Below are 11,173 nucleotides of genomic sequence, written 5' to 3' on the forward strand. Positions count from 1 at the left end.
TCGGGGCTTCTGTGTGCAGGTTCCTGAGTTACCACAGCAGAAATAACAACCCACCCGAGCCCGTGGGTGAGGGTGCCATCCTGGCACCACGCAGGACACTCCCTCGGCAGTGCAGGTCAACCCTGTCACCCACGCAAGGCCTGGGAGAGAGGGCTCTGGTCGCCTCCCCCGTGTTACGCTCACAGAGCTTAACCTTTTGCCTCGCTCCTGATATTCTGCTGGCTGCTCCTGCACAGGAGCAAACACAGAGTAAAATATGGAAACAGGAGGAGCTCCTACAGCTTGCTGGGACGGGGGACGGCCAAGCGCCTCTCCAGCACCCCTGTGGCTTGCCTCAATGGGGAGTGGACGCTCCTTCTCCCACGACATCCAGGACGAGATGGGCAGTAGAAGTAGGGGGAAAGTTCCTGTTAACTCTCACCTAAAAGTTACGTGGATTCTTTATTCCCAGACTATTTAAGCCTTTTCCCACCTGATGTTTCCCCTCGTTTAAAAATTGGCTTGGCTTCCAGCAAAGCATTTCCCTGATGCTTCCAGTTCTTTGTTGTGGAAAGTATAAGTAGGAGGAAGGTTTCACAACAGTACCTCTGAAACCCGAATCTTTGCAAACCATCCTTTTTGTGTTGCTGGTAATAACAATTTTAGCCCTGGGAGAAACTGTGAACTTTGCTCAGTAAAGTTGATTTTCTCCTCTATTTGAGCTCTAAGCTGGGTTTGATTTCTGTGTTTCAAATGGTATCTAGTCACTGCCACCTGGTGCAGGACGTGCATGGTCTGGAAGAGCTTTTTTTTCTCATCTGATGATGGCTCTTCTGTGCCAAGCACCATATAGCTGCTACCTTCCTCCCTAGTTTAAATAGGGTTTTGTATGTGGAGTAAATTTTGGAAGGAAAATGACCATTGGTGGTATGGGGAGAGGATCCAGCCGTGTGCTACAAAGAGGAGGGGCTGAGGTTGCTGGATGAGGGGCTGAGGTTGCTGGATTAGCGGCTGACCTTCCTCCTCTCCACAGCGCTTTGAGAGGTCCACAAGTGTAGTGTGAGGCAGGCGCCTATGTCCTTTGTTAAAGATCATTAACTGGAGATGGGGAGAAATGCAGAAAGTTGGTTTCCGAGAAACTATGCTTCTGCCCAAGGACCCTCATATCTGTAAGGGGAATTAAATCCATTGTAGGCTGGGTAGTGACAGATGAGAATAAGGTAATTTCCAAGAAGCCTAAATTAGTTAGCTCTTTAATTTGCATGTTATGTAAAGGAGGAGGGGGAATGTCCCCCGCCCTCTTGTGTAAGAAGGGGTGCAGGGGGACTGGACGGCGCCTCAGAGGAAAGTAAGGTGCAAGAAGGGCAGCGAGTGAAGTAAAGGGACAAGTTATGCAACTTTCACTTAATTGAGAACTGTATTTCAAATCTGCAGAAAACAGCATGTTGCTCCCCTTGTTCCCTAGACAGAAAGGCACAGTTTTACAATCTCCTTTTATTGTTTTGCTGATAAGCAGGCATTTCACATTTCTGACACTATACAAAATGTCCTTTAGAAAACTCAGTCAGTGCCATGGCCTTTTCCAGCTGGAACATCAAAACCAGAGCCTGGCTGGCCAGCTAAGTTTTCACCCCATAACACAGTGTCTCAGCTGTGGCTGGCCAAGGTACTCCAGCTAGAAAGGGAAAAAAACCTGCTGCAGGAGCAGTCAGGTTCAACTCCTGCTTCCACCCTTGCCCAAACAGGTAGCAGTGCAAATAGGGCACACACTTCCCGGCCCTTGAGGCAAGCTGACTTGGCGTGCACTGCAACGACTTGTTGAGTACATGACTTTGTACGATCGCGCGTGACTTTGTATTTCCATTCTGCAAACACTGACTGCCAGCCAAAGTTTAGTCCTCTTCTGCTTATTTTATAAGACCCCTACTGTGACCCATACTGTTACAGACTCCTACTATAAACAGCTATAGAGTGAGCGAACCTTCCTTCTTTGGCAAAACTCTCAAGGGGTGATTCTGCGTGGCACAGACCTGCCCCGTACCTCCCAGTGTCCAAGGAAAGGTCAGGGGGTTACTCCTTCCTGGGGAAACCCTCCTCCTGGCCTGGCAATCCCCGCGGCCTGAAATGAGCCACTCGGGCCACTGACAACCGAATATAAATTTGTTTTTGCATTACTCGAATGAGCAACAGGAATAGCTTGATTCTGGTTAGCCTCAAGATCTGAAAGCAGAGCTATCAGAAATCGCTGAATCAGAGGATATGGATCTCTGACAACAATAATATTTATGAATTCTTACCAAAAATTGCTGAAGATGTTTTTGTTTTTTCAGAAAAAAAAAAAAAAAGCACCTTCAGAGGTCCCTGCGATATGTTTGTGCTTTGTTACTCAAAGGAAACATGCGTGCCATTTTTGCCAGCTAACAAAATACTTTCTAACAAGGCATTTTGACAAAACTGAAAATATCTTACACCAATGTGAGTCATTTTGGCTTCAAGTGCACATCTTAGAAAAAGGAATCTCAGAAAAAAACCCCTCTTTTAAGTAAGTGCTAGCATGAAATATGGCCTTTAAGTGACCAGCCTGGATGGAAAGGCTATGCATATTTGTATTCTATACAGAACGATAGCCATCTTTCAACCCACACAATTGCTTTGTGTTTTTTTCTTTTTCTTTTTTTAAGACACCAAGAAGCCAAAAAAAAAAAAAAAAAATCTAATTTCTTTCCCAACTTTTGGATACTGATAAAGTTTATTACTCCAGTGGGCTACGGTTACTTTTTATATGTAGCTAGGTGACCTCTGCTGGTAGATTCTTATCATAACTGCAATAATTCACACACACAGGTACAGATACATTGGTATTCTGGTAAGCGCTGCCCTACATACACAAGAAGACATAATAGACAAAAAGATACAATCCCTGTTCTGCAAAATAGACTCCCAGGCTGAAAAGGTGTGAAAAAACCCCATTGTATAACCCAGCTTTCTCCACTTGCAGATGTTTTATAGGGCAGGTTTTTTAAAGAACCTTTGAGGAAAAGGTATGATCATCTCAGGATGGGGCCACTGGTGTTTATTCAGTGTAATGGTCTAAATGCTCACTATTGCTCGGAAAGCCCCTACACTTCATCCTGTTATAAGCAGGGAGGTTATATGGAGGAAAGGATTAGTCTCCACTTGCATTCCTTTCTTGTACTCTTCCTCATACCATCCCCTAACAGCCATTGTGGGAGAATGGATACCAGCTAAATGGACCTTTAGTCTGACTCAGCACAGTCGTGGACGGTCTGTCCGCTACGATACAGCAGCACAGTCTAATTTGATACTTTAAAAAAATGGCCATTCACCTGGGAGATCACAATGCAACTTGCAGTTAACAGCCTTGGTCTTTGTGATATCCAAGGTCATTTCTATTATTACAGCACAGTGCACGGAAATACCACAAATACCAAGAGAGTCTTATCTATTTATCATAGGTGAAATTGGCACGCTTTGCAGCACGACGGCTCCACATCAGATCACAGGCATTTGAGTTCACTCGAGTTTATTATATTCAGACGCTGGCCTTCTCAGTCAAGAGCTCAGTGGATTTCATGCATGTACGTATTTGCGATGACATACTGCGAACAGTTCTCGAGTGTCCAGCTTCCACGCTGACAGCTCCTGCCCCTCGACACAAGGCAGCAAATGCCGGAAAAACCCCTCGCCCTGACCTCGCCAGAGTTAGCGGTAGGAGCCAAAGCCAAGGCACGGGCCTCTCCTCCTCCTCACCTCACATCCCCGCCTTTACACGCGCGGCCCGGACCCGAAAAACCGCAGTGGCACGTCGCCCTGCCTCGCCAGGGCAGAAAACGGAGGGGTTATACCCCAAAGTCTCACCGCTGCTGCCAACCCCAAACCGCCCGAGACCCCACAGCCCCCCGCTCCGGCAGGGCCTGCGGGGAGCAGGCCGCAGCCACCCCTCCCTCACCCCCCCCCCCCCCCCCCGCCCCGGCTCTGCCCGTACGGCCCCAGCCGGCAACCCCCGGCATCCCGCCCGGCGCGGCCCACCTCGCTGTTGTAACAACAACAACAACAACGGCGACGCTGGCGATAATCGCAATAATTACTGTTGTTAACGGCGAGGGCGATGCTGCCCGGCCTCTCCCCGCCAGGCGGCTGAGGCGGCCGGCCCGCCCCTCAGGTGCGAGGCGCGGCGCGGCAGGGCGCCCCCTGGCGGCCCGCCCTCGGCGCGGCCCGCGGCGCGCCCCCCTCCCCGCCCCGCCCCCGGGTCGTCGCCCCCCCCCGGGTCCCCCTTTCCCCCCCCTTCCCCCGGCCGCCCGCCGCTCTGAAGTTCGCAGGCGATTTCCTTTCCAGCCCGGCCTTATCTCGGCCCGCACGTTGCCGCGCGGTGACTAATAGCAGAATAACATTGTCTCGGGATAAAATAGCGCCGGGGCTGTTTACCCGCTCCATGGGGGTTCGCTATAAAAGGGCGCCGGGGACCGCCGCGCCAGCCAGACGCGCCGGGGCGCACCGAGCCGCTGCCTGCCCCCTCGCCGCGCCCCGACGGGGACGGGACACGGCTCTCCATCCCCGCGCTGGGAGACACTTTCCCCCCTTTTTCCTCTTTTATTAGATTTTTTTTTTTTTTTTCCCCTTTCCCCCCCCCACTTTTCCCGTCCGCTCTCCGCCGCCCGCTATGGATTATTCCCAGATGATCGTCTCGCTGCTCTTCGTGCTCTGCCCGGGGCTGCTGCCGGCAGGTAGGTGCCGGTCCCCAGCCGGGGGGTGGTGTGGGGGGGGGTGGGTGCTGCCGGCTCGCACCGGGGTCCCGTACCGCGCCGCCGGGGAGGCCGAGGGATGCTGGGCGGGAGGTGCTGGGTGCGTGGTTTCCGCGGGTGCTGAGCTCCTTCCCGCTCCTTCCCGCAGCCCCCGGAGCCGAGGCGGACGCCGCGCCGCCCCCCCCCGCCGCCGCCGCCGCCGCCGGCGGGCACCGCCGCGCCCGGCGCTGCTCCTGCTCCTCGCTGCTGGACGAGGAGTGCGTCTACTTCTGCCACCTCGACATCATCTGGATCAACACCCCCGAGTGAGTGAATGATGGACCGGGAGGGGTGGGAGCCGGGGGGGGGGGGCAGTTGCCGCGCGCTGGGTCCGCTCGGGGTTGGGAAAAGGGAGGGAGAAGGGGAAAACTAAGAACCGCAAACCCCCTTGCAGGAATGGGAAGGAAAAGGCATTCGCACGGTCTCTCGGGGCGCTTTTCCCCCTCCTCTCCCGCTTTTCTGCCGAGTTTAGCAGCGAGACCGTTCACTGGGGGAAAGCAAGCGGGATTTGACCACCTAGATGGAGCAGGTAGCTCCCAACAGCCCTAACGCACCTGCGTTCCTAAAATCTGGGCAGGAGCGTTTCCTTTGGGTGCTGCTCAGCAAAGGCTGCGGGATGCTTTTCGCTATGAATCAGAAGCCGACAAAATGCCAACAGGATGATTTTGCCCGCCTGAATTTGACCGTTTTCCTTTCTGACAAGTTAGGAGGCTGGAAGGCTTACTTTGACACGGGGTGGCTCCTCGCCGCCTCTTGCTGCTCTCTGCTCCAAATTAACTCATCCCACGCGTTAATAGCGTTACGTACGGTGTCCGTTTCTACGCTTTCCTCACCAAAAAGCAGTGAGCCAGAGCCTCACCTAATGCTGCAAACACTGACTCTCGTGATTCCCCTGAGCGCAGAGGATCTGTTCCTCGCTTTTATTGCTTCTTTCAGTGTTGGCAGTTACCAAAGTTCAAAGAGATGAGGTTTTATTGCTTTCTATCGCTCAGGGAGGCACAGCAGCCTTATGAAATCACAATTAAAAGGCCATTAGCCTTGTCAGTAGCCATGCTAATGAATATGCTTCAGGATCATCAGAAGCATTTGCATGGAAATGATGACCAGTGAGGCATTCCCAATCCCATTGACAAGGTTCCCCAAAATACCCCACTGTTCTGAAGCCACAGAATTATTTGAATGACTTTCATGTGGTCTCTTTGATCATAGGAAGACTGTCCCGTATGGTCTTGGAGGTCCTTCTCGATCCAGAAGATCGCTGAAGGACACGGTGCCAGAGATGCTCGCTGAACCTAGCAGCAGATGCCGATGTGCCAACCAGAAGGACAAGAAATGTCTGAACTTCTGCCAGACAGGAAAAGATCTCTGGTGCGTCTATTGTTGCTACTCTTTAAAAGGCAGTGCGTGTAAAAGGGATGCATTGTGGTAGACTCGCTCATTTTGGCACTTGCTGAGCGAATAGTCTCCCCAAAGCCTTACCTCCTACCTGAGTGCTCATGCCGCTGTGATACATACCATGGTTTGGCCCAGAAAAATCGCTTATTACATGCCTAGAGAAGTGGTTGTTGATGAGATGCCTCACCTTGTGGACTGCACGCTTGCTTTTATTTTTAACAGCAGCGCCTTTTCACTTTTCACAGGGCTCAGTCCACAGTGGAGAAAACCTCGCGTCACCGCAACAAAGCTGGCAGTTGCATTGGACCCAAATGCATGAACCGACCACGTGTTGACAGCAAGAAAATGAAGCGGTGAGTTTCTTCTCATCCTGTTGTAGTTCCCCGGAGTAGCAATAGAGAGCACAGTTCACCTGCCTTCGGACCAGCGTGGGCTTAGCTGGTGATTTCAGCTGGAGGGTTACAGAGGAATCAGTGAGGATGTCTTGAGGGCTTTTCTTAGTTCAGTGGGGTTTTAGCTTCTGAAGACATGGGTGCTGAGCCCTGCCTAGCATCCTCCATTTGCGTAGGGGAAGCAGGCCTAGTTGTAAGCCTGATGATACACCAAACTTCTGAAGAGTGTGAAATCATGAAATACTGACAGAAATAAATAGAGCCTGTCATTTTAGCATGTTCATGCACTATTTTAACTACTTAAAAATACGTCCCAACTACTGTAATATGCTATTGAATCAGAATGCTTTTTCGTAGATACTTTACTCCATTTTACTGGAGGGGAAAAAAAAAAAAAAAGATCTATCCAGATTTTGAATGTATCGTTTCTCTTGGCTGGTGTGGCTGGCTTTTTAGAATGCAGGAGGTGGATTTCTACCTGCCTTATCTTTTACATTGTCCAATAAACCCGTGTAAAATGAGTACAGGATGTTAGTGATGGAAATGACTGCAAAAAGGTTGAGAAAAAGGGAAATGAAGACTAAATTAATATTTGAGCCCAGTTTAATATTTGAGATTAGGAGTAAGTTTCAGGACTGCCCTTTGAGGTCCATGCATAATAAGTTGAGTGGCAGTAGGCGGCAATATCACTCCACAGTCCGGTTCAGAGACACGTGCATTGGACTTGATGCAGCTACGGACCCCACAGAGGTGAAGTCAGCTTTGAAGCTGAGTGTTAGTACAGCTACATCAGCCCCGGCGTCCACGGTTCAGCCATATGCCTGTGTAAAAGTATGGCATACAGAAGTTTGCCCATACAAAAGAAGACACTCTAGTGCTACTTTCAAAAGCAGAACAGGATTTAAGGGAGCAGGCAGCCTGATGATTTTGAATAAGACTTAGGCCCTGGAAGTCTTATATCATTTTTGAAAATGGGGCTTGCTTACTCACTTACTTGAAAAATGCACCCATTCATTGGAATCAGAATCAGGTTTACCTGGAAGAAACAAAACAGCCAAAAAGAATAACACTGAAGAGCTCTTGACTGGATATGTGCCATTTAAGGAACTCTCGGGCATCTATATTTGAATGAGTATTTTAACTTATTTTAATGTTTGCATTTAAATCCTGAATCCAGTATTTCAAGTGGCTTAAGTCAGTGTAATTCTGACAGAGGTATAGCAATAAGCAGTTACAGAGGATCCCATGGTAGAAATCTAGACTGAGGCTTATTTAATCAAAAACTGAATGTCTGTACTCTGGAGAGGCATCTTCATTATTGTTACAATAAATGTATTTTTCTTATTTTTGCAGGCTGGAAGCCATTGGTAACAGTATCAAAGCCTCCTTCAGTATCGCAAAGCTGAAGGCTGAGCTCCAGAAAGGGTGGAAGCTGAAACACAACAGGGCGAACAAAAGGCAAAGCATCTGGGAAAGCCTGAAAGCATCCTAGTGGGAAGATCACCTGAATCTTTCTCCATCACACTTGCTGAAAAAGCATCACCAAAACTCTCTTGACTTCTAACATTCCACGATGGCGAAGGGCCTCTCTGTCCAAGTGTTTGCGCAGCAGAGCAAAACACTAAGGAAGTCCTGTATTTGGAGGTATAAAAGCAAAGGATTTCATCATTTTGGAATTCAGGTGGATGGGTAGAGGGGGTGAAGGGGAATCTGCAGTAACATACATGAAAAGCCATCCTTCTGAAGAAATGTTTGAATATTGCTTCTGGAATGTTACCCATCAGTTGGGCAGCTTTCAGGGCCTGCATCAAAAGCATCTTGCAAGAAAGACCTCACAGATGTGCTTAGGAAGGACAGAAAGCAAGATCTGAGGGGACAAACTTCAAAGCAAAAAACTCGACCTTTTGATTAAAATGCAAAAATGAAAGCCACAGTGCTACTTTAATCAGAACTTACTGCATATATACATGTCTACCTCGCATACTGTTTGTTGCACTCCTGCTAGAGTATTTTTACACCTTGTTATTGCCTTTGCTAATCAGCTGCAACCCTTTGCCTTTTTTCAGAAGTCTAGTTTACTTTTACAACCAGAGTTATCTGAATGTGGGTTAGACACTGTGGTTGTTTGCATAGTCAAAGTCCTTTGGGTTTTGGATACCAAAGGACTCTTCAACATAAAATAAAAGTTAGACGACACTACTAGGTGTCCCATAACAAGGATATTTGGCTAACTGAAGTTCTAATAATAGAGATTGTTGTGTCTTACATGCCACCAAAAATGCACTGAAGTGGGGATGTACCAGAGGCTGTTGTGAGATTTATTCAGTGCCTTGTTTGGTGGAAATGCATTGAGACAAAGGGTTGTTTTGAATTATGTCAAAAGGCTAATATTGGGTGAACATTTATAGCAGTGAATTTGTTCACATTGTTGAATTTGCTGACAGTTGAATCTTATGTGCTTTTTTTTTTTGTGTTCTGTATTTATATTCACACAAGTTCTTCATTATATTTACCATGTTGAATACACATTGAAGTAGGCCATATTGGTCTATGCATGTTTTATGTATTTCTGTATGAAATTGGGAAATGCTTTATGCCTATCAAGGTAAATATCTTCAGAAATAAATATTTTTAATTACTGTATTGCCCTGTTTTTCATATGCCCTGCTTTTCTGTAGGTTGTGGCTCCATGATCATGGAGGTAGATTGCCCCACGTACAAAGCTGACCTAGATGAAGTGCGTGCACACTATTGCCTTTCTGTCAGGCTAGCCAGATTACAACACAGAAAGTTTGTGCCAGATGTGAGACAACGGCTAATGGTCGTTCTAGCTTCAAGCTTGCTTGTCAAAACTTCACAGTGAAATTTGAATTGGCCAAATGAATTTATCCTGCAGCAGCATTCTCACACGGCTGATGTCTTCTTCATCCAACGGTACAAATTCTAATATTGGATTTACTGTACCGTTAAAATATGGCTAATAAAGGGTTGGATATAGATGAACTAGAGGAGAAAATGCACACACTAGATGCTTTGTGGGCTGTACTGGACTAGGCCGTGTTATGTTACTTATCATGCTATCCTAAAAGTCTCACCCAGCCCGTGCAAGTTAAAGATGGAGACGTCAATGGAGCCGGGAAGGAGCTAGAGCAATCGTCAAACTTTGCATGTCTCCAAACATTGGCCCGGAGTGGTTATAGCTGGAAAGATGCTTAAAGCAAATGAATGCATTTAATAATCTCTGATCCTATAGGAAAAAAAAAAAAGCACAAGCGTTAGTCCACAGATAAAACTGACTGTTTTGGTGTTTTTAAAAAACAAACTTTTACAAACAAATACAATACAAAGTGTATTGCATTACAAACACTTACTGACAGCAGTCACCATGAAAAATTTCTGAAATTGTGCTGGATTTCTTGTCAATATTCATTTGTTTGCAGCATTTTTCACACCCAAACACAAAAAGGCTGAATAAAGCCCATATCAAGTTTCCTTCACGCTGTTCTGCTACATTTTTGGGCAGTTAATTCAGTGGAGAGATGGCAGTGCTGGCAGCCCGGGGTCTGACACGAGAGCCTGGCCCAGGCAGCAGGAAGGAACCAGGGGCCCCCGCACCTCTGCAGGGCAGGATGCGGCCCCCGGAGCGGCTCTTTGATCTCTGCATCCCCGTGCTAACTGCTCGGGATGCGCATGGATCGGTGACCTCTGTCAGGTGTGAAGAGACCTCGCTAATGCTCCCTGGTTTTCCATTTCTTCCCATACTGGTGGTTGCCTTTGGCAAGGAAAATAAACAAAGCAAGTAGTCGCGGTGCTGCCTCTCACCCAGCCGAAGCAGCAGGCGAGCGGGTGCTGTGGGGTGCCCCTGCTAGGGAAGGGGCTGCCCATCGGTGTCCCGGTCCCGGTTGCTCCCGTTTTCCTCTCCCAGGAGAGAGTGGGAGCAGAGGAGCGATTCTGGGAGCGGAGGAGCAGCCCCTGTGCTGTTATTAAGGCTGGCTATCTGGATTTCGTAGGTGGCCAGGCTAAATGGTGCTGTGGGTGGGCTTTAGTAGCCCAAATTCCTGGCCAGCTGCTTAAGGGATTCTTGAGAGACCATCCTAAAAATAAACCTGTTCCTAGGGTTTACTCTGCTCATGCCTGGACTCGAAAGCTGGCTTTCATCCTCCTTTCCTTGCCCCCCACGCTGACCCCGCTGCTTGCCCACGCTGCAGCTTTGTGTAGCCATGGGCACCCACCAGCCTTTTGGGAAAGGCACGGTCCCCGGCGCCGTGCGAGGTGGAGTAAGAGCCCCGCACAGCACCGAGCCCGAGCGGCGATGCAAAGAGCCCAAGGAGGGTGAGATGCCCTGATGCCGGGGGCTTGCAGGCTTTGGGAAAAGCCGCAGAAGCCGCTCCGTGCTGCCCAGCCCGCTCCGGGGGCCAGCTGGCGTGCGGCGGGGGCAGAAGGGGATGCGCCCCTGCCCCTGCCCCCGTGCTATTTGCCTTCTGGCATAGGAGCATGGACTGCAGCTTACCCTGGTTTGTATTAATGAGCTAGACCGAAAACCAGAATTTAACAGTCTGGTTGTCTCGCTGAATAAGCGAAAGGGAATATGAAGAATTTTACCTT

General features: G+C 48.9%; 1 protein-coding gene across 1 annotated transcript; it reads left to right on the plus strand.

Annotated features, from left to right (window-relative positions):
* Positions 1-4,450: 4,450 nt before the first annotated feature.
* On the plus strand, positions 4,451-9,152 carry EDN1 (endothelin 1). The gene is made up of 5 exons (XM_049824036.1): positions 4,451-4,724; positions 4,891-5,047; positions 5,991-6,149; positions 6,422-6,529; positions 7,922-9,152. Exons 1-5 carry the CDS (start codon positions 4,661-4,663, stop codon positions 8,058-8,060), a joined length of 627 nt encoding a protein of 208 aa, XP_049679993.1. The 5' UTR covers positions 4,451-4,660; the 3' UTR covers positions 8,061-9,152.
* Positions 9,153-11,173: the final 2,021 nt, after the last annotated feature.

The sequence above is a fragment of the Accipiter gentilis genome, chromosome 20 (assembly GCF_929443795.1).
Source record: "Accipiter gentilis chromosome 20, bAccGen1.1, whole genome shotgun sequence".
Taxonomy (NCBI): Eukaryota; Metazoa; Chordata; class Aves; order Accipitriformes; family Accipitridae; genus Astur; species Astur gentilis.